The sequence below is a fragment of the Cetorhinus maximus genome, chromosome 2 (assembly GCF_964194155.1).
Source record: "Cetorhinus maximus chromosome 2, sCetMax3.hap1.1, whole genome shotgun sequence".
In the NCBI taxonomy this organism is placed as follows: Eukaryota; Metazoa; Chordata; class Chondrichthyes; order Lamniformes; family Cetorhinidae; genus Cetorhinus; species Cetorhinus maximus.
The window spans coordinates 187036274-187060739 of record NC_135880.1 but is presented as its reverse complement, the minus strand read 5'-3'; the positions used below and the strand labels follow the sequence as shown (position 1 = coordinate 187060739).

General features: G+C 42.6%; 1 protein-coding gene across 1 annotated transcript in view; it reads left to right on the top strand.

Moving 5' to 3' along the window:
* barx2 (BARX homeobox 2) overlaps positions 1-24466 on the top strand; it is a 42309-nt gene that overhangs the window by 6753 nt on the left and 11090 nt on the right. The window contains exon 2 of the mRNA XM_078530731.1: positions 10342-10618. Within this exon, the coding sequence (XP_078386857.1) occupies positions 10342-10618 (277 nt within the window). The remainder of the gene's footprint in view (positions 1-10341; positions 10619-24466) is intronic.

Genomic DNA, 24466 nt, shown 5'->3' with positions numbered 1-24466 from the left:
TGAGGACCTGTTTGTCACTGTTTAAAACGTTGCTGGCTCTTTTCCAACTGAAACCCTGATGTTCCAAGAGAAACTCATTCGAAAAAAGATATGTATTGTTTCTGGTTTCCAGGAGATGCTCATGGAGATAGAATAACAGGACCGCCAAGAGTTACAAATGGTCTGCCTCTGTAATGCCTATACCCACTGGTTATCCATGTGCTAATTTCTGCCCGAGTTTGGGGAATTTGTAGATATTGGTTTTGGGTTGTAATTGCCAGTTTTAGCCTTTATTGGAATAGGTGACATGTATCAAGTATCCATTATAAAGACATGGCTCTCAGACACTATAGACTGTGGTGTGGATTATACAGGAGCAGGAGACGATGCTATGGGTAATATTGGTTTTGGTACTACAATTGGAAACCCAGGGTTTCATTGCTCAGCAATCAGCCTCCCCAGCTCCTTGCTCTGACCATCTGTACTCCTGTTGAGCACATCCTGCCTTTGCTTGGCTTCCATGCTGATTAGTTGTCAGGTCTTCAGATAGACAATGTGGAGCGGAGGTGTGCAAGGCTGCAGTGCATGTGGTGGAGACCGGACAATATTCTTAGCGTTGCTTCGCTAGTCCAAATTGTTGACTAGTTTCCCATTGGTTGTGTGGTTAGACCAGCACTGGGATTCTCAACTCCAGATAATGCTTCAGATCAAACCCTGCAGGCGATATTTCTCTGGGCTACATGGCTGTGGCTGCACTCTCAGATTTTCCCTGCTCGTTAAACTCCAGTCATATCCCTGCTTATACTAGGGGTGAGGGCAGGGATAGAGGAAGAGGAAGGGAGGGGGGGAAGAGAACGGGAAGGAGAAAATGGGAAGGAAATGGGAGGACAGAGGGTGGGGAAAGGACGGGTAGGTTGTAGTAAGAGGAGAGAGGCCAATTAGGGGCCTAAAATTAGGGACCTAATTTACATATGGAGGCAGGGGCATGGTTGAGGCATTAAATGAATACCTTCACCAAAGAAGATGATACTCCCCAGTCATAGTGAAAGAGGAGGTAATTGAGACACAAGATGAGCTAAAAATTGATAAAGAAGAGGATTTGGAAAGGTTGGCTGTACTTAAAGTTAACAAGTCACCAGGACCCAATGGGATGCATTTGAGGAAACTGAGGGAAGTAAATGTAAATTACAAAGACCCATAATCTTCCAAAGCTCTGTAGATACAGGAGTGGTGCCAGGGAACTGAAGAATTGCAAATGTTACACCCCCTTTCAAAACAGGGTGTAAGGATAAACCTAGTGACTACAGACCAGTCAGCTTAACCTCATGGTAGAAAAGCTTTTAGAAACAACAATATTGACAGTTATTTGAACAATTGTAATTAAGTAAGGAAAGCCAGCAAAGATTTGCTAAAGGCAAATCATGTTTAGCTAACTTGATTGAGTTTTTTGATGAGGTAACAGGATCATTGTTGAGGGTAATGCTGTTGATATGGTGTACATGGACTTCCAAAAGGTGCTTTATAAAGTGCTACAAAATAGGCTTGTCACCTAATTTGAAGCCCATGTAATAAAAGGGAGAGTGGCAGCATGAATATGAAATTCAATGAGTGACAGGAAACAGTGTCGTGGTGAATGGTTATTTTTTCAGGCTGGGGGTCAGTATTAGGACACTGCTTTTCTTGATATATATTAATGGCCTACACTTGGGTGTGCAGGGCACAATTTCAAAATTTGCAGATGATATAAAACTTGGAAATATAATGAACTGTGAGGAGTGTAGTGATAGACTTCAACAGAACATAGACTGGCTGGTGGAATGCGTGGAAACAGGGCAGATAAAATTTAATGCAGAGAAATTCAAAGTGATTCATTTTGTCAGGAAGAATGGGGAGAGGCAATATAAAGTACAATTCTAAAGGGGGCGCAGGAGCAGAGAAACGTGGTGGTACATTTGCACAAATCATTGAAGGTAGCAGGGCTGGTTAATAAAGTATACAGGACCCTGAGCTTTATAAATAGAGGAATAGAGTACAAAAGCAAGGAAAAAAGCAAAATACTGCGGATGCTGGAAACCTGAAACAAAAACGGAACATGTTGGAAAAACTCAGCAGGTCTAACAGCATCTGTGGAGAAAAAAAACAGAGTTAATATTTCGAGTCCGTATGACTCTTCTTCAGAGCTGGAAGAAGCAAGGAAGTTATGTTGAACCTTTATAAAACACTGGTTTGACCTCAGCTGGAATATTGTATCCAATTCTGGGCACCATACTTTAGGAAGGAAGTGAAGGCTTCAGATAGGGTGCAAAAAAGATTTACAAGAATATTTCCAGAGATGAGGAGCTTCAGTCATGTGGGTAGATTGGAGAAGCTGGGACTGTTCTCCTTAGAGAAGAGAAGACTGAGAGGAGTTTTGATAGAAGTGTTCAAAATCATGAGTGGTCTGGACAGAATAAATCGATAGAAACTGTTCCCACTGGCGGAAGGGTTGAGAACCAGAGGTTACTGACTTGTGGTGAATGCGAAATGAACCAACGGTGACATGAGGAAAATCTTTTTTACTCAGCGGGTGGAAAGCACTGCCTGAGAGTGTAGTGGATGCAGATTCAATCGTGGCTTTCAAAAGGGAATTGGGTAAACATCTGAAGAGAAATATTTGCAGGACTACAGGGAAACGGCTGGGGAGTGGGACTAGCTGAGTTGCTCTTCCAGAGAGCCAGCATGGACACAACAGGTTGAATGACCTCCTTCTCTGCTGCGACCATTCAATGATTTCATGATTCTATAGGATCATAATGTCCAGTGACATTACCATTATGCCACCATCTCCCCCATTTAAATACAAGTTGTATTTAAATACACATTGTTGTTTTGTTTCCACCCCTCCTGAAGGTACTGCCTCTAAGCAAGGAACAGGTTTCATGCTAAAACAAAAACAAAAATACCTGGAAAAACTCAGCAGGTCTGACAGCATCTGTGGATAGGAGCACAGTTAACGTTTCGAGTCCGAATGACCCTTTAACAGAACTAAGTTAAAAATAGAAGAGAGGTGAAATATAAGCTGGTTTAAGGGTGGGTGGGACAGGTAGGAACAGGTTTCATGCTGGCTGTCATGCGTGAGACAATGAGTGCCAGCAGGATATTTGACTGTAAAAGTCATCACAACTTATCCCAAATAGAAACAGAAAGTGTTTGAAACACTCAGCAGGTCCAGCAGCATCTGTTGAGAGAGAAACAGAGTTAACGCTTCAGAACTGAACTTCAGTTCTCAAGAAGAATCATATTTGACTCAGTTTCTCTCTCCACAGATTCTGCCAGACTTACTGAGCTTTTCCAGCATTTTTTGTTTTTGTTTTTATTTCAGATTTCCAGCATCCTCAGTATTTTGCTTTTATGTTACAGCTTATCCCGATCCTCCCAACACCCACATGTGAAGTTTCTGGCAGTGGGGCAGTGGGCCCCTGGGAGTGATCGGGACTAACATCATTTTTACCCTTTCCGCATCCTGAGGTATTCTCAGCATCGAGCTGGGACTGGCTAACCTGGTGCAGACTGAGGTGAGACCATGGGCCCCTGTGCTCTGTGTTGCTCAGTACAGCAACACATGGTTTCTTTCCTCACTCAGTCACTGGGTAGTGCTGCACATTAACGTTAATTAAATCCACACGGCAGGTGAGGAGTCTCCTCACCTGCCGTGTGTGTCAGGAGTTCCACAACAACAATTTGTACTGAGATAGCCTTTAATGTAACAAAATGATTCACAGGAACATCGTGAAAGAGAGTATGACACCAGGCACGTGAGGAGACATTAGGTTAGAGACTTTGGTGAGAGAGGTTGGTGTTAAGTGTCTTAAAGGAGAAAAACAGGGCCAATGAAAGTAAAAGGTGGCAATTCCAGACCTCAGGGCCCCAGCAACTGAAGACACGGCTGCTAATAGTGGAGCAATTAAAATCGGGGACGCACAAGAGGCCAGAACTGTGGGAGCACTGCAGGGTTGTAGAGAATGAGGAGATTTGGGTGGGCACTGCCCACCATTCTCTGCAATGGACAAGGTTTCCGGCCGGCAGCATAGACTCCAAGCACAGAGACAAAGTGGCACCCATCACTACTATCTGAAGATTGCAGGCAGAGGACAGGGCCAGTTGTATTTGAAGATGTTTCTAATGCTAACTGATTCTTAATCCAAATCTTCTTCTAAAATGTACACTGGTTTATTCTTCACATCTACCCAAGATTTGCTAGGTGCATTCTCACGGTGTTGGGTGGGTTGTCACAGTGTTGGGTCCATTGTCATGGCACTGACTACAGTATCTGTTCCTGGTGTATGGGCTTGGACTGAATTCTTGCTGAATATCCATGAGGATTCCAATGCTCTTTAGCCGTAACTTCTTTGGAGGGACAACCACACAATAACAGCCCCTGTTTGTCAATAGGCCATTTAACACTGGGGTCCCCGCAGTCAAATCTGAACTTGTCCTTACATTATGTTCACCGGAACCCTGACTGATTTTTCCCATTTCTAATGCATAAACTCTAAGGCCAGTTCTAACACCTCAATCGCCACTTGCCTGAGAACAGTTAACACAGGACAGCAAGGAGCTGAACCTGGGATTTTTTGATCTGTGTTTGCTCAGTACAACATTAGTCAAAGTCTTTCCCCACTTTGTGATCAGTGAAATTGATCTTGTCAGAGATTCCTGATCATACACTGACACTGCCTGAATTAAGAGTGATGTGTGATCCTATATATGAGTATTCCCATTGCACAATGTGTGTAGGGATTTTGTGTTCGTCATATTTGGCAATCAACCAGCACGCTCACCACATTTATTGAATATAAATTTTTTTCATGTAGCATTATGATCAAACTGGTTGAAAATCTAAAATTCAGCTGCTTTATGTCGGCTCAGCTGGATCCAATTCTGATCTCTTGAGCAATTCTGATTTTAATCGCTCCATCATCGGTGTTGTGCCTTCAGTCACCAAGGCTCTAAACTCTGGAATTTTCTCATTAAGCTTCACTGCTTCTCTACCTCACATTCCTCCTTTAAGACACTCATTTGACCACGCTTTTAGTCAACTGTCTTCATATTTCTTCATGTGGCTTTACTGCAAAGTGTCTTGGGACCTTTTTTAAAACTACACTGAAGGTGCTATATAAATGCAAGCTGTTGTTGTTGGCAGTGCCATCCAGTACCAGCAGGTGTCTCTAACCAGCTTGGTAAATAAACACAGGAGTAAATCAGGAATAAATCTGAAGTGAATCAGGAGCAGACTATCCTGAAGGGACAACATCCCCACTGGATTCAGTATTTGGGCTGCAGATCTATAGAAAGCTGCTAAAATTCTCCTCCCAGCGTAATTGGCAGTAATTCTATGTGGAGCTTGGAAGTAAACCAGAACCCTGATGTCATTGAGAAGTTTAATGAGATCTGTTACCTAGAAAATCTTGACTGAATCGTGGGGAGGAGAGGGGAGTTCAGTTGCTTAGGAGAAACACATCCAGGCTCACTTTCTCTTAAGGTGATGAAATGTGGATTAACCTGATTTAGGCCTGTGACTCCTAAACACAATCTGCAGGAAGAGTCAGAAGCTTGAATGTTAGAAAGCGCAGTCATCCAAGTACAAAGATCCAGTGCAACGATCCATTGCAGATACCCAAATGCTGTGGTCAAGTGCATTTGCACTGGTACAGATTAACCTGGATTAACAAGCTTGTATATGGCCAGAAGGAAAAGCCAGTTCAAAATTGTCAAAAATGAGTACTACTGGAGTTCCATTTTCAGGAGTCCAAGACTGTTTGGACCAGTACCATTCATTTCCAAATTTTACTGACTTTTCCTGCTGGGAAAATGGATGGAAAATTGTGCAGGGTCTGAAATCTGATACATGTCCCAGTTTGGCAAGGACTATGCTGACAGAAAACTTGTAAAATCTCCCATTGTCTGTAAATAGCCTGGATCTAATATCATGGGAAGTGCATCACACCTGCATATGGGAGATTTTGTGAATTATGAATAAGACAGAAGGATTATAAAAAGACACAGACAGAGGTGCAGTTTAATGTGACATTGAAATCACTGGCATGTAAAATCAAACATGGCTCTAGGGTGACCAGGTTTTCAAAAGTCAAAATCGTTAACACCTTAAAAAGCCATGGGAAGGTGGGGCTCCTTAGTGATTGGCACATTGGGTGGCCAATGGCAGGAGTCTAGGGGAGGAGCAGTTCAGATGCTAAGTGGTATTGGGCAGTAGCATTGTTTTATACAAATTAGAATCATAGACCATAATTATGAGAATTTATATTGTGACCAGGGCCACACTTAGAATGAAATGGGCTGTGAACACTATCTCTTTTTTTCTATTAGATATTTGATTGCAGTTCTTTCTGGGTTATTTGCAATTAAGGACTGAATTTTCCCCTCTAAAGTTGTTTTGACCTCATCTGCTGACCCATGATTTTGATTCTCTGTCCAGGGCTCCTGTGAATCTCACTGCTCCAAACTGGCTTCCTTGTTGGGTCAGTGCTTCTTCAGTGGAAAGATGGAGGTGGAAGGGTGCTACCTTTATAAGTGCTGCTTCCCATTGTTGGACACTGCTGTCAATCACCTGTCATCACCCAGCTGATTCCCTAGATGGAACATGAGGGGAGGGTTAAAGGGGGAGAGGAACTCAGTGGAGCAGAAAACTCAGACATTTAAGCAATGTGGAGAAAAGTGTCAGGACACTGGGCTGCTTAGGGAAAACCCCAGACTGTCCCAGCCAAACCCGGACATCTGGTCACTCTGTTGTACTCTTGCTTCTGAGACAGGAAAGTTGTGGGTTCAAGTCCCAATCCAGGGCTTGAGCACAAAAATAAAAGCTGACACTCCAGTGCAGTACTGAGGGAGTGCTGCACTGTTAGAGATGCTGTTTTTCAGATGAGACTTTAAACTGAGGCCCTGTCTGCCCTCTCAGGTGGGCCTAAAAATTCCCAGGGTAGTATTTCGAAGTAGAGCAGGGGAGTTCCCTCCCGGTATCCTGACCAATGTTTTCCCTCAATCTATATCAAAAAAACAAATTATCTGGTCATCATCACATTGCTGTTTGTGGGATCTTGCTGTGTGCATGTTGGCTGCTGTGTTTCCAATATTGCAACACTTCAAAATTTCATTAGCTGTAAAGCGCTTTGGGACTTCCTGTGGCTATGAAAGGTGCTATATAAATGCAAGTGTTTCTCAAAAAGCTGCATCATCTACTGAACCCCAATAGAAAGCCCAATCCAGTCTCAATAAGTTTGATTCAACAAGGTCCACTTACACTCAGCACTGAGTGAGTTGATCCTCTCAGCACTGTGAGCAGATCCCCCCAGTGTGGAGATTGGGTAGATCCCCTCTTCATACTGAGTTAGTAGATCCCTGCCAATGTTATGAGTGAGCAGATTTCAGTACTGTGTGAGTAGATCTCTCAATGCTTAGTGAATAGATTCACTATCCTCTATTCCTTTCCCTGCTTTTACCTCTGCCCACCCACTTTCTTCACCTCTCTTTCCTGCCTCTGTCCTCTTCCTTCCTCTTCAACTATGTCTGTTACTTTCCCTATGTAATTTTCACTTTCTGCACATGTGTTTTTTCCTCTTTTTCTTTGCTTCTCTCTGTTATGCATGCGCATTGACTATTACTCTCCCCCCAAATCTGTTATCACTACCAGTCATGCTGTTGTCTGTTCATTACCCTCTCCCATGCCTGAGGTTCTCCCATTACCTTTTACTCTCACCTGCTACACTCTCCCTCTGTCTGTTATATCTCCATTTGCCTATTCACTATTCTGTCTCTGTTACACCCTATGGCCCAGACTTACTTGGAGTCAGATCGAGTTGAGTCAGGAGCCTTTAAAAATGTTGGAAGAACCTGATTCCAGGATTTCCTCACTCATTCCCAGTTCCGGCAATTTCTGCCGGCTTGGATTAAGGGTGTGGGTAGCTAGCCTGCATGCAGCACTCCCTCCCTTGCCGGGGGTGGGTAGTTTAAACCTCCCCTCCTGCAAATTTGATGAAATCAGGAAATTCTGTTAGTTGGCATGGTTCACAGCACCTCAGAGGAGAGATGAAGAGTAGCCATGAACCATGGTGGAACTCTTGTTCCCTAGTCAGGAGCTAAAAAAAAAACAGCCATTTGGCTTTCACTTTAAAATACATTGCTTCTCTTACCTTTTCATGAAGCTATCAATCAATCCCAGCCACCATTCACAGTATCAATGATAAAAAGCTTTTATCCACTTCACACCTGTTAATCTTGTGTAAAGATACACACAGACATGTAAAAAATTCCTCAAAGAAAAATCAGCTTATTACAATATAATAAAGATCAATCAAACAAACTTATCTCACTTCTCAGCAAGCTGTGTCAACATTGCCCGCTGAGCTGAGTATATTAGCTATTCTTTGAACTCAGCCAAGCATTCATAATGAGGCCACCTGGAAATCATATGCCTGCCCATATGTTCTAATTGCTTCTGTGGTCTCTTTAATAGAGCTGGGTCTGTGGAGTCGGGAGTTTTCCCAACTTACGTTTCCCGACTCCTTCATGAATCTGTTACTCTCTGTCTGTTACACCTCATCAATTGCGCTCGCTGGGCTGGATTTTCCTGGCTGGGTTGTGATCCTCATGTTTGCTCAATTCTGGGTCAGGAACCCAAAAGTGGCTGCGGTGAGACCTCGCGTACGATTTTTCCAGAGATGGCCCATTAAGAGGTCTGCCTCTGGGAGCCCTGTCCAATTCAGGATAGCTGGTATACCAAGGAAGCAGGAGGCCCCAGTAGGAGGACCCGCCGTGATGTCCGGGCTTCAGCCTCTGCAGATAGGAAGAGCCCAGTGCCATCACCAACTTTCCACCAATTGGGCATTTAATAGGCATAATTAGCTACTCACTACTTCTGGGCGGGTAGCCACTGCCGCATTGCCTCCCCTCAGCCTGGACAAGGCAAGATCGCTTGGAGGCGGGAAAGGGTTGTGGAGATGACCTGCTGCACTATTTTCAAATTTCTCTCCCATTCCCACCAAGGCAGATTCAGTCCTCTGTGTCACTGCATCAAATGGAATTTTAGTTTAATTTCCCATTAAACATGCTACATAAAGTTAACTTAACAACATAAGTACAATTTTAATGATGTGACCATCGTTAGTGCTATGTCAATCAGCCTCTCCAGCCCAGGATAGAACAATTTAAACTGTTGAGTCTCAAAAGTTCAAATTTCAAATGTTTTCTTACTTTTTCTTTTTGTTTCTTTTTTCTATCTTTCTTAATTCAATCCCCCCATCCACCACCAGCCCCCTTCCCCCCACACTGGGTTTGACTTCAACTGTTCCTCTGTTTATTTCTTACACTTCCTTGGTTAAGGAGATAGTCTGTTGGTCCTGCTGTTCATTGAGGCCCCAGATGCCCCATTACCCTCGGTGTACTGTCATCAGCTCCCACTTCCAGCATGTTACTCTGCAAAAAGGGCAGGTGAGACTAACTGAGTTGCTCCTTGTGGCATGTCAACATGGACAAGTTGGGCTGAATGGCCTCCTTCTGTGCTGAAACCATTTGATTCTATGAAAAGATTTTGAGCTGAATGGTGCAGGAAAATGGCTAATAACCCTAATGGCTCTATATATAATGCATTTAAATAAAACTGCAGCATTCTCACTGTCAGAATGCATTATCCCAGTGGTTGGGAGTCAGTACCGATTATCTGGAGTGTGAAGGCAGGTGTTATTGGAAAAACTTACACCATGATCACCGTCACACACACATACCTGGCCATACATCATCACACACACACCCATAACTGGCTGTACCACTCACCCTGAGTGTTCATAACTTCAGGTTTCTGGTGCAGTGATTTAATGCTTTTCAGATTTTCTCTCTGCACCTTGAGACATTTTGCTATGTTAAAGCTGCTATTTAAATGATAGTTATTGTTGTTAGACATTATTTCAATTCAAGTGGTTGTTTAGCTTCTTTCTCTCCTTCTGACTCACAACAGGAAACAGGCTTCACCCTCTACTAGTTTCTCGTGTGCAAGACAATGAGTGTCAGCGGAATATTTGACTGTGAAAGCCATCATAGCTTATCCTGAATAAAAACAGGAAGTGCTGGAAATACTCAGCAGGTCTGGCAGCATCTGTGGAGAGAGAAACAGAGTTAACGTTTCAGATCGAATATGACTCTTCAGAACTGAAATCTGAGACAATGACTTTCAGTGGAATATTGGACTATGAAAGGCATCACAGCCGATCCTGTCCCCTCCCAATGCCCATGCATATTTTCTGGCAGTACTGTGTACAGAATGATCTTTGTGCCTTGTTTGCAGTTGACGCTAATCCTCATGTGTTTCTACAGGGTCATCCTTGAGCTCGTACCCATTGCTTTCAGTATCTCACCTCTCTCCAACTCTCACTGCGAGGATTCCACAGTTTCGGTCTCCTGCCCCATGCTCCGGTCAGATAGATCCAGCAGCTCTTGGGAATATTAGTCCTGCCAGCAGCGAGTGCGAAAGTGATCAGAGCATTCCTCGGCTAAAAAAGCCTCGGAGAAGTCGTACCATTTTCACTGAGCTACAGCTCATGGGGCTGGAGAAGAAATTCCAGAAACAGAAATATCTGTCCACACCAGACAGGTGAGTGAATGGGGGGAGGGGAGGGTAGGGGGTGAGGGAGGGGGTTCTTGGTTGGGAGTGTGGGGGAGGGGGTTCTCGGTTGGGAGTGTGGGGGAGGGGGATCTCCAGCTGGGAGTGTGAGGGAGGGGTTTGTCTAGCTGGGAGTGTGAGGGAGGGGGTTGTCCAGTTGGGAGTGCGGGGCAGGGGGTTCTCCGGCAGGGAGTGTAGAGGAGGGGGTTCTCTGGCGGGGAGTGTGGGGGAGGGTTTCTCCGGCGTGGAGTGTAGGGGAGGGGGTTCTACAGTGGGGAGTGTGGGGGAGGGTGTTCTTTGGCTGGGAGTGTGGGGGAGGGGGTTCTACAGTGGGATGTGTGGGGGAGGGGGTTCTCCAGTGGGGAGTGTGGGGGAGGGTTTCTCCAGCATGGAGTGTGGGGAAGGGGGGTTCTACAGTGGGGAGTGTAGGGGAGGGGGTTCTCCAGCGGGGAGTGTGGGGCCGTGGGTTCTTCAAAATGTAGCCAAAAATGTGAATCCTGAAGGGTGTGTTGCCTACCTAGTGCCAGGGTAACAGATAGATATCATGAGATCATGACAATTCATCAACAGATGAGATCATGACAATTGGCAAAGGACTTGGAACTTGGAAAAGGACCAGTTAGAAACATAGAAACATAGAAACTAGGAGCATGAGTAGGCCATTCGGCCCTTCGAGCCTGCTCCGCTATTCATCATGATCATGGCTGATCATCCAACTCAATAGCCTGCTCCCGCTTTCTCCCCGTACCCTTTGATTCCTTTTGCCCCAAGAGCTATATCTAACTCCTTCTTGAAAACATACAATGTTTTGGCCTCAACTACTTCCTGTGGTAACAAATTCCACATGCTCACCACTCTCTGGGTGAAGAAATTTCTCCTCATCTCAGTCCTAAATGGTCTACCCGTATCCTCAGACTGTGACCCCTGGTTCTTGACTCCCCCACCATCGGCAACATCCTTCCTGCATCTACCCTGTCTAGTCCTGTTAGAATTTTATAGGTTTCTATGAGATCCCCCCTCATTCTTCTGAACTCCAGTGGATATAATCCTAACCGACTCAATCTTTCCTCATATGTCAGCCCTGCCATCCCAGGAATCAGTCGGGTAAACCTTCGCTGCACTCCCTCTATAGCAAGTACATCCTTCCTCAGATAAGGGGACCAAAACTGCACACAATATTCCAGGTGTGGTCTCACCAAGGCCCTGTACAATTGCAGCAAGACATCCCTGTTCCTGTACTTGAATCCTCTGGCTATGAAGGCCAACATACCATTTGCCTTCTTTACCACCTACTGCACCTGCATGCTTACCTTCAGGGACTGGTGTACAAGGACACCTAGGTCACATTGCACATTCCCCTCTCAATTTATAGCCATTCAGATAATAATCTGCCTTCCTGTTTTTGCTACCAAAAGTGGATAACCTCACATTTATCCACATTATACTGCATCTGCCATGCATTTACCCACTCACTCAGCTTGTCCAAATCACACTGAAGCATCTCTGCATCCTCCTCACAGCTCACCCTTCCACCCAGCTTTGTGTCATCTGCAAATTTGGAGATATTACATTTAATTCCCTCATCTAAATCATTAATATATATTGTGAATAACTGGGGTCCCAGCACTGATCCCTGTGGTACCCCACTAGTCACTGCCTGCCATTCGGAAAAAGACCCATTTATTCCTACTTTGTTTCCTGTCTGCCAACCAGTTTTCTATCCATCTCAATACATTACCCCCAATCCCATGTGCTTTAATTTTACACGCCAATCTCTTATGTGGGACTTTGTTGAAAGCCTTCTGAAAGTTGTTGTGGTCCATGTTGGAAGAAAGGACATAGGTAGGAAGAGGGAGGAGGTCCTGCTGAGAGAGCATCAGGAGTAGAGTCTAAATTCAAAAGATGGATCTTGAGGGTAATAATCTGGATTATTGTCTGAACAACATGCAAATTAGCATAGGAGCAGAGAGATAAGGAGAATAAGCATGTGGCTAGAAGGTTGACATGGGAAAGAGGAATTCCTTTTCATGGGGCACTGCAACCAGTTCTGGGACAGGAAGGAGATGTATCGATGGGACAGGCTCCACCTGAACCCATGTCCAAGGGGAGAGGGTAAATAGGGAGGTAGCAAAGGCTTTAAACTAGTAAGAGTGGGGGAATGGTGGGGGAGGGGTGCAGTGTCGGGAGGGATCTACAAGAAACATAAACAGCCTAACTGTAAACAGGATAGGTCAGGAGAAATTAAAAAAAGAATAAAGTAAGGAAGGACATTGATGGCAGGGGAATAGTAGAGTCTGGGAGAATGGGAGTCTATAAAGATGGGTAAACATAAAGTGAGAGGAAATACTATTAAAAATGAGTTTAAATGTCTGTACAGCAATGTATACAGAGTCTGTAATAAAACAGGGAGCTGGAGGCAATCATACATTGGAAGGAACCAGGCATAATAGGGATTACTGAGACATGGCTACAGGAAATCCAGGTCTGGGAATTAAACATTAAACATGGGGAGGCGGTAGCGTAGTGGCATTCGCACTGGACTGGCGTTTCAAAGACCCAGGTTAATGGTCTGGGGACCCGGGTTCGAATCAATGGTGAAACTTGAATTCAATAAAAATCTGGAAATAAAATTCTGATGATGGCTATGAAACCATTGCTGATTGTCATGAAACCCATCTGGTTCACTAATGCCCTTTAGGGAAGGAAGCTGTCCTTGCCTGGCCTATATATGACTCCAGAACCACAGAAATGTGGTTGACTCTTAAATGCCCTCTGAACATGGGCAATTAGGGATGAGCAATAAATGCTGGCCTAGCCGGCGATGCCCACATCCCACAAGCAAATAAAAAAAAAAAATATCTAGAAAAGAGAGGGAGAACAGGGCGTTGGAGTGACTGCACTTATTCAGGATAATATTATGGCAATAGAGAACAAGAATGTACTTTTAGCAAGACAAAAGTAGGATCCATTTCCATAGAGAAAAGGTGATAAAGGATCAAACATACTAATTAGTGTCCTCTAAAGACCACCTCATAGTGGAAGGGAGATGGAGGAAGAAATATGCAAACAAATTAGGGACTTGCGAATATTAGAATAATGATCATGAGGGATTTCAACTATCCTGATATTGAGTACAGAGGTAGGTAAAGGGGATAAGGGAATTAAGTTCCCACAATGTGTTTCTTATCCCTTCCTAACCCAATGTGTAAAAAAAAGCTCAACAGGGAAGATTCACTATTGGATCTAGTAATGGGGAATGAACCAGAGCAGATAAGAGAAGGAAAAGTAGGGGAGCATCTAGCTAATAGTGACCATAATATAATATGCTTTAACATGATGATAAAGAAGTACATAAACATGACAAAAATAGGTTACTTGATTGGAGAGAAGCTCATCTTGAGAGGCTGAGATTAGAACTTGGGAAAATAAAATGAGCAACAATATTCATAAATAATGTAGAGCAATAATGGGAAACATTTAAAACAGTGCTTAACAGAGAGCAGGGAAAATATATTCCACTAATAGGAAAGAACAAACTAAACATTAGTGAGACTGTATGGATTAATAAAGACACAAGGAAACAATTGAGGGTTAAGAAATAGGCAAACATTAAGTAAACAGACAGCAGTGGAGCAGGATAAGAGAATATGAAGAGATTGGGAGAGAAGTTAAAAAAAAACAATTAAAAAGGCAAAGAGAAACAATGAAATAAAATTATAAAATAGTAAAATATTTTACATTGTTATGATCCTTGGCCAGACCCCCAGGTTGTTGGTGAGATCTGGTTAGGGAACAATAATGTTTTGTTTAAAGTAGACAAAGCTTGGGATTCAAGACACTTGCTTAATGAAGAAAACCACAAGATTCCATGGATTTTGAACAAACAAAAATAAACTTTACCATACAAGGTCAGAAAGATAAAACAATTTACAATATCTATCTTATACTCTAACATTCAGAGTAAGTATGAGGCACATTTGAATTAGCAAGCTAACTGGGGTTGAACACACCCCACTACACAATAAATGGCAGATGCGACCAAGCCAGAGTCCATAGATTTCTCAGCAACTCACTCAGACGTCAGTAACACTGTGAGTCAACCAACATCACTGAAATTCTGTCTCTCTCACGAGGGATTCCAGTCTTAATCTTCAAATATCTAACCTGGGAATTATCTCCGAAAGTTGCTCCAACTTGGACGGCATTAGCAACGGCGCACCTTGCAGGGTTTCAATCTTGTCTCCTAAGATTTTGTTCTCCTCGATTCCTGAGTACACACTCGAACACCAACTCACAAGCACAATTTCAGCTTTTTGGCTGCGCTAACCAGAACACTACTGCTCCAAAGGGTTACTTTCACCCCAATGGCCTGCAACATGGAGTCATTGACCTTCAGCTGTCTTCTTGGATCTTCAGGACTTCTCTTGAGCCCACTTCAATTACCAGGGCTTCCCTTGTGCCCTCTTCCCTTAAAGTCTGTGCCCCACAGCCCTTTTTCTATTTGGAGGCTGTTTCCCTGCTCCTTTTTAACTGAACTGGGACCTCTCACTGTCCTTGTCCCCTCTCAGGTACTCTTCTTTTGGTACCTCTCCCTGTCCCATCTCCCTTGTTCCCTGCCTGGGACATTTCTCTTGCATGGTGCTGCACCCCCCGGTCACCTGACACATGTTTTCATGCCGTTTCCATATACGCATTCGTACTGGGCCTAAAAAAAAATGTAAAAATGTCGTTGTCGGTTCTGGCCTGCACATGTGCAGAAGCTCTGAGGCCTGTCAGGAGTTGAAGTTCCTGATTGCTGCACTCTCCAATGAGATAAATTTGGGCTTCATAACAACAGACACATCAATAAAAAAGGAAGGCTGTGATGGGATAGGACCATGAAGGGATAGACAGGATAATACCGCAGGTAACAATTGAGAGATGGCAGAAGTTTGAATAATTATTTCACTTCAGCATTCACCAAGGAGATAGAATAGGCAGACAGAACATTGACTGATGAGATTAGGAGTGAAATAAGAGCATTTAAAATAAAAAGGAGATGCATTGAATAAACTAAACAAACTCAAAAAGGATAAAACCACTAGGGAAGAGAAAGCAGAGGCAACATTATTCATATTGAATAATTTGTTAGAAAAAGGTGCAGCATCAGAGGACTGGCTAATGTAACACTAATATGTAAGAAGGGGGACAGAAAGTGTCCAGGGAATTATAGACCGGTCAGTTTAACATTGGTTATGTAGGGGAAATAATGAATTCCTTAACAAAGAAGAGAATAGAAGAACATCTAGAAATAAGAAATATAATAATGAATAGTCAGCATTTATTTCAAAAGAAAGAAAAAAAATCTTATCTGACCGAACATATGAAATTTTGAAGGAGGTAACAGAGAGAGTAGACAATGGTAATGTAGTAGATGTAATTTATCTGGATGTTCAAACGGCCTTTGCTAAGGTTCCCCATATTAGACTAATGAATAAGGTCAGAGAATGTGGAGTAAGGGAACAAGTGGCAGAATAGATTGCCAGCTGACTTGAAGACAGAAAGCAGAGAATGGCAGAAGGTAAGAAGTGATGTTCCACAAAGATCAGTGCTGGGACCACCGCTGATCACAATTTACATTAACAATTTGGAATCAAAAACACAATTTCTAAATTTGCGAATGACACCAAATTGGGGGGAAAGACAATACTGAGGAGGACTGCAACAAATTACAGAATAAACTTACAGAATGGACAAATAATTGGTAAATGAAGTTCAACAGTGGTAAATGTGAGGTAGTGCATTTTGGGGGAATAATAGGGAGGTCACTCATTACTTGGAAGATGCAAATCTGGAGAGGCAGAGAATCAAAGAGGGGAGACGGTGTGTCGTGGTAATGTCACTGGAATAGTAACCCAGAGGTCCAGGCTAATTCACTGAGGGCATGGGTTTAAATCCCACCATGGGCAGCTGGTGGAATTTGAATTAAATTAATAAAATCTGGAATTGAAAGCTAGTCTCAGTAATAGTGAGCATAAAACTATCACCAATTATTATAAAAACCCATCTGATTCCCCAATGTCCTTTAGGGAAGGAAATTTGCAACCTTTACCTGGTCTGACCTACATGTGACTCCAGACCCATAGCAATATGTTTGACTCTTCCCTGTTCTCTGAAATGGCCTAGCAAATCATTTCAGCTCAAGGGCAATTAGGAATGTGCAATAAATGCTGTCTTTGCCAATGACGCCCACATCCCATTAAAGAATAAAAAGAAAAAAGGATCTCAGAGTGCGAATACATAAATCATTAAAAAATGCACCACAGGCCATTAACAAAAAACCAAGCACTAGGCTTTATTCTTAGAAGGATAGAATTAAGAAATAGGGAAGTTATGCTCCTATATCAAGCCTTGATTAGACCCACACTTAGAGAACTGTGTGCAGTTCTGGTCACCATAATATAAAAAGGATATAAAAGCATTGGTGACAAGATTTATAAGGATAACAGAAATACATGGACATATATATCAGGAAAGGATTGACAGGCTGGGCCATTTCTGCCTTGAAAAAGGAAGGCTGGAGAGTGACCAAATAGAGGTTTTGAAAATCCTGAAATGTTTTGATAGAGAGGATACAGACAGAATGTTTCTCATGTGGGGAAGAGCATAACTAGAGACTATCAATATAAGATAGTCACCAAGAAATCCAATAGGGGATTCAGGAGGAACACCTCTACCCAGAGAGTAGTGAAAAGTTGGAACTCCCTATCACAGAGAGTGGATGAAGTGAATAGTATAGATACATTTGAGGGGAGGCTAGAGGAAAAAGGAAATAGAGGTTTATGATGGGAGATTTAGATGAGCAAAGATGGGAGGAGACTCAAGTGAACCGGCATGGACTGGTTGGGCCGAATGGCCTGTTTTTGTGTTGTATATCCCATGCAATCCTATATAAGGGTATGGGGGGAGTGGGTTCTTTAGCAGGGATGTAGGGAAGAGGGCACATGCTATTAGATTGTCTCTGCTCCCTGTTGTCTCACACCGAGGTATGATCACTATATCAAAAAGGATCCATTGCAGAGCTGCAGTGAGGATTAGAGCCAGTCAAGTGTTATATTTGAGGAAGTTGAATGTAACTGGTTGCTGAGAACAGAGCAGGAGTTGTAGCTGTATGTTTGTTGCCATTGTTTCCATAGTGATGGTTGTTTGTGCAGTACACCTGACATGACAGTTAATCCCAATCTATACAAGACAGAGAGGAACATTTTTGTGGGTTTAGCTAATGGTCTAGTGATACAATAAAACTATTCAGAGCATCCCCAGTGATTACATTTTCTCCGAGCTGTGAGTGACACACTAAACTCCAGGAAATCCACTCCTAAGACATTGGTAAAACTTGTGTTACCCACATTTTGAACTCCTCAGAAAAGCATCAAACATTTATTTCAAACTCCTTTCCCTGCCCTTTCTTGCATTGATTCACAGAAGCAGTAGTGGATTTTGATTTTGTTGCTATTACTCTACTGGTGACATCCATAGTCTGGTAGCAAGATCTGACAGTGCATAGCCCAGCTTGTGTCCAAATATTTTTTTCTTTTCAAAGGTTCTCTCTCAGATTTTCTTGTGGCTACGTTTGATTTTTGGGGGCTACTTTTTGGTTTTCAGGGGCTCTTTAGATCTAAAGATTTAAATTAGAAACCGAACTGTCCTCGAAGCAGGAATTTGCAAACTTGCTTCACGCCTCCATGAAAGGATATTAAGGAAATGAGAGACTCATTGCTAGGCAGGCGGCCAAGAATCCAATGATAATGAAGCAGTTTTACTTCATGCACCTTCACAACCGCCTCCCACCCCCTGTACTGGTTCCCCGCCCCACCATCATCCCTCCCCTGTAGCTGATATTCAAGCAAATTCAAGGCCTGGAAGGTCAGGCTCTTCTGGACTCTCAAAGTTTTCTACACATCAAAATGTTTTTTTTAAAAAGAAAACACACCGATGGCCAGAAAAAGTTTGTATACAGACAGGCATTTCTGTAGCAGAAACATTTAGAGAGCAATCTAAGGGGAACCGAAAAAAACTGGATTTCCGCTACATTATTTTCCCCCTTTGCCCCAGTTCTCTCTATTTTAACCTTTACTCCCAAACTAATTTATTGGACAAATATATAAGAGGAAGAAAACCCACTGGAAAGGATTTAACCTTTTTAAAAAAAATTTGGTTGTTGTTATTCCAGCAGTAGTTTATAAACTTGATAACCATCTGCGGGAGGAGGGATTTAGAAGGACAAATAAAGAATATTTAAAAACAATAGGAATTGGGAATTCCTAGACATAAATAAATAAAATAAACTATAAATGTGAAAGTGAGCGACATTGCCAGTCACCCACACTCTTTCTCTTTCTCTCTTACAGACACATGCACTCACTCCCTCTCTCACACACTCACTCACTCTCACACACTCACTCATTCTCTCACACACTCACTCACTCTCTCACACACACTCACTCTCATACTTGCGCTCCCTCGTGCTCTCTCTCTCTCTTTCACAGACACACACTCGTGCTCTCTCTCTCTTTCACAGACACAGCCAGGGCTACTTACCTGCACTGGATTCACCATATCTTAGCCTCCCTCTTTCATGTCTTTTCCATGTTGCTGCTCCTGCTCCTCCAATCACAGGCGCAATGTGTGTATCTGTTCTTTCTGTCTGCAAAGAACAGGGCCTTCTGCATTAATATATGTAGCTTCCCGTTCACATAAATATGCTACACTGCGAGTCTGGCTGACAATCTTAAATTGGTTGTCAGCGTAATTCTTAGCACACTGAGGATTATTTAGCAAATGTTGTCCAATCACGGAATCACATCTAATGTTGGACACTGTGTTTTGAGTTTTGCAAGCACGGGCTGGTTTAGCGTGATCTGTACCTTGCCCATTGTGAACAGCAGAAGGGGCATGCTATTTGATACGATCCAACAGTCTTTGGGTGTATGGCCTACATACCTGGCATCACACTGGCACTGAAATTTATCTACCATATTACTCAATTGTGTGATAGGCAGAACGTCTTTTTGGCTTGACGGCAGCATCCTGTTAGTGGCGAATACCACTCATGTTGTACTGCATAGTAACAGTGTGAAACAGCTAGCTTCACTTTTTGCTGAAATTTTTGAGATACCTTGCCATTCCAAGCTAATCTGAGGTAGACTGGGCACTTTGCAGGACTGAAAATGATGGCCTTGGGCACGTTCATGAGTTTGCGCGATATACAGTGTGAAATGATCTGATCAGGGTAGCTATTAACCTGGAGAATCTTTGATGTGCCCAATTTCAGCATCAAGCTTGCATGGAAGGCAAATAGCTCGGGCCCTATTTACGAGATTGCAAATAAGGCCAATCTTATAGCACGTGGAACATTCGATGTGATTCCGTGATTGGACAACATTTGCTAAATAATCCTCAGTGTGCTAAGAATTATGCTGACAGCCAATTTAAGATTGCCAGTTAGGCTTGCAGTGTATGGCATTTATGTGTACTGGAAGTTGCATATCTTAATACACAGGGCCCTGTTCTTTGCAGACAGAAGGAACCTGTACACACATTGTGCCTATTTCGGCTAAACAAAATAGACATTCGCTGGTTCATTCCCCAGGGCAATGCCTTGGCTAATCGGAGTCAAAGCTGCCTGGTTTAAATTTCAGACAATGCTTGGCATGTAACTGTCAGTCACCATCAACTGGTGCATTCTCCATGGCAACGGCTCTACCACTCAGAGTCCACTTGGCGACCAATCAGCACTCTCTTCTCATACAGTATATGTTGTTCCTCTGAAATTGCAATTTTCTTGAGAACTGTCCTGATGAGTGCGAGACGAAAAACTTCAACAAAAAATATCTCTTTTTTCAACAATATTCAAGTTTTGCACTGCCAACCGACTATTTGTATACAAAACTAAATTACCAAAGATTATGGCAAGAAATATAAAGTATTGTACAGACACATAGATAAAAGAAAAATCAGGACAGGGTCACTAATGGATGCACATCAAACACACACAGGTGACGGCAGCAAAAGAGTCAAAATGTTAAATAATACTTTGCCTCAGTATTTGGGGAGATAACAAAGTGAACGTGACATTAAAGGAAGAGCTCAAAGGATATAAAAACATTTAGGATAAAAAGGGGGGAAATAATTGATGAAGTAGTCAAAGTTAGATAGGAAAGCACCCCTGGTCTGGATTAATTGCATCCGCGCATATCAAAATAAGTTAGGGAAGAGATAGCAGAAGCACTGTTACATGCGTATAAAAATTATTTGGAAAAGAGAATAGTGCCAGAGGATTGGCAGACAGCTTATGTGATTCCTATATTTAAAAAGGAAATAGAAAAAATCCAAGGATCTATAGACCAGTTAGTTTAATGGTCAGTGGCAGTAAAGAAGCTGGAATCTTTATTAAGATTTAATTTAAAAACACATTTAGAAACTGAAAATAAAGTAAAGTACAGTCAGCACAGATTTTTTAAAAAATTTGAAGAAGTAACAGAAAGAGTAGACACTGGTATTACAGTAGATGCAATATAATTAGACTTTTAAACAGCCTTTGATAAAGTACTGCACAACAGACTCTGATTAAGTTCAGAATATGTGGAATCAGGGAAAAGTAGCAGAGTGGTTACAAGTCAAAAAAAAAACAGAGAGAAGGGTTTAAGTCTTGTTACTCAGACTGATGGAAGTTAGGAAGTAGTGTTTCATGGGGACCATTGTTGGAATCACAATTTACATAAACAATTTAATTGGAAGTATAATTTCAAAATTTGCAGATAACACTAACTTAGGGGGTATTGTTAATAGTAAGGAAAACTGCGACAAAGTACATAAATAACTTGGCAAATGAATTTCAACGTAAGTGGGAGGTGGTATATTTTGGTAGGAAGCATATGGGGGTCCACACACTGCTTGGAAAATAAATATAAATGGGGTAGAGGCACAACAGATTGAGAAGTAAAGATGCACAAATCACAAAAAATAGTGAAATAGGTTAATAAAGCTAAAAAAGCAAGTAAATTAAACACGGGGGTTCATTTCTAGAATGCCAAAAGTGAAAGCAGAAAAATTAGATTAACCCTGTATCGAATGTTGGTTAGACAACACTTGGGGTATTCTGTACAGTTCAGGTCTCCCAATTATTAAGAGGATATGGCAGCAATGGAGAAAGTGGAAAAAAGATTGACAGAATGAAACCTGAACTGAGAGGTTATAATTATCAGGAAAGATTAAACAGACCAGGGCTGCTTTCTCTAGAAAATTGAAGGCTGAGGAGTGACTTGAGAGGTCTTTAGATGATGAAAGGTTTTGATGCGGCAGCTGTAGAGAAGGTAGTTCTGCTTGTGGAGGTGTCCAAAACAAGGCACTATGGATTTATTAGTGACTGTCTTATACCCAAAGGGAATCAGGAGAAAGTATTTTACTCCAAGTGGTTAAAATGTGGAACTTGCTTTCACATAAGTATTTGAGGCAAATAACATAGGTGCAATAACAAATAATAATAATAATAACAAATAACATAGATACCCTTAATTGAAGCTGAATAAACAAATGAGGGAGAAATTAGTGAAAGGGTATGTTGATGGCGCTAGAGGAAGTTAGGTGGGAAGAGGTTTGTGTCGAGTGTAAACACCAACATAGACCATTTGTGCAGAATATCCTGTTTCTGTGCTGTAAAACTCTATGTAAACACTGTTGTTATGGAGGCAAATAAATCAATCAATTTGCACACAGCAAGGTCTCACTGTGTACTCTAATTACCCCTCACCTTGTAACTCTAATTAACCTCTCACAGTGTACTCTAATGACCCCCACACGGTGTACTCTAATCACCCCCACACGGTGTACTCTAATCACCCTCACACGGTGTACTCTAATTACCCCTTCACCATGTACTCTAATTACCCCTTCACTGTGGGGATAAAGGAGAGCCAAGAAATTGATAAAGAAAGAGAAAATGGAATATGAAAGTAAACTCACGAAGAACATAAAAAATGAATTGTAAAACCTTCTATAGGAGTGTAAAGAGGAAAAGATTAGAAAAGACAAATGCGGGCCCATTACAAGCAAAGACAGAATTTATAACGGGGAATAAGGAAATGGCTGAAAAAGTAAATATTTTGTGTCTGTCTTCACGGAGGTGGATATAGAAAACCCCTGAAATGTTAGGGAGCCAAGAGACGAGTGAGATTAAGGATCTGAAAGAAATTAGTATTAGGGTAAAAAAAAGTGCTGGAGAAATTAATGAGGATGAAAGTTGAAAATTCTCCTGGATCTGATGATCTACATCCCAGAGTGTTGAAGGAGGTGGCTGTAGAGATAGTGAAGGTGGTCATCTTCTAAAATTCTATAGATTCTGGAACAGTTCCTGTAATTGAAAGATAGGAAATATAACCACACTATTTAAGAAAGGAGGGAGGGAGAAAACAGGGAATTACAGGCTAGTTAGCCTAACATAGTAGTAGGGACAATGCTAGAAACTATTATAAAGGATATGATAACTGGACACTTAGAAAATAATAGTAGAGCAGAGTCAACATGGATTTATGAAAAGGAAATCATTTTTGACAAACCTGTTGGAGTTTTTTGAGGATGAGTACTCTAATTGCCCCATCACCGTGTACTTTAATTACCCCCTCACCAAATATTCTTTTTACCCCCCTCACTGTATATGTTAATTACCCCTCATTGTGTGTTCTAATTGCCCCCTCACTGTGTGCTCTAATTTCCCCCTCATTGTGTATTCTAATTGCCCCTCACTGTGTGCTCTAATTGCCCCCTCATTGTGTGCTCTAATTGCCCCCTCACTGTGTGCTGTAATTTCCCCCTCACTGTGTGCTGTAATTTCCCCCTCACTGTGTGCTTTAATTTCCCTCTCACTGTGTGCTCTAATTGCCCCTCACTGTGTGCTCTAATTGCCCCCTCACTGTGTGTTCTAATTTCCCCCTCACTGTGTGCTCTAATTGCCCCTCACTGTGTGCTCTAATTTCCCCCTCACTGTGTGCTCTAATTTCCCCCTCACTGTGTGCTCTAATTTCCCCCTCATTGTGTGCTCTAATTGCCCCTCACTGTGTGCTCTAATTTCCCCCTCACTGTGTGCTCTAATTTCCCCCTCACTGTGTGTTCTAATTGCCCCTCACTGTGTGCTCTAATTTCCCCCTCACTGTGTGCTCTAATTTCCCCCTCACTGTGTGCTCTAATTTCCCCCTCACTGTGTTCTAATTGCCCCTCACTGTGTGCTCTAATTGCCCCCTCATTGTGTGCCCTAATTTCCCCCTCACTGTGTGCTCTAATTTCCCCCTCACTGTGTGCTCTAATTGCCCCCTCACTGTGTGCTTTAATTTTCCCCTCACTGTGTGCTCTAATTTCCCCCTCATTGTGTGCTCTAATTACCCCTCACTGTGTGCTCTAATTTCCCCCTCACTGTGTGCTCTAGTTTCCCCCTCACTGTGTGCTCTAATTTCCCCCTCACTGTGTGCTCTAATTTCCCCCCCACTGTGTGCTCTAATTACCCCTCACTGTGTGCTCTAATTTCCCCCTCACTGTGTGCTCTAATTACCCCTCACTGTGTGCTCTAGTTTCCCCCTCACTGTGTGCTCTAATTGCCCCCTCATTGTGTGTTCTAATTACCCCTCACTGTGTGCTCTAATTTCCCGCTCACTGTGTGCTCTAATTTCCCCCTCACTGTGTGCTCTAATTTCCCCCTCATTGTGTGTTCTAATTACCCCTCACTGTGTGCTCTAATTTCCCCCTCACTGTGTGCTCTAATTTCCCCCTCACTGTGTGCTCTAATTTCCCCCTCACTGTGTGCTCTAA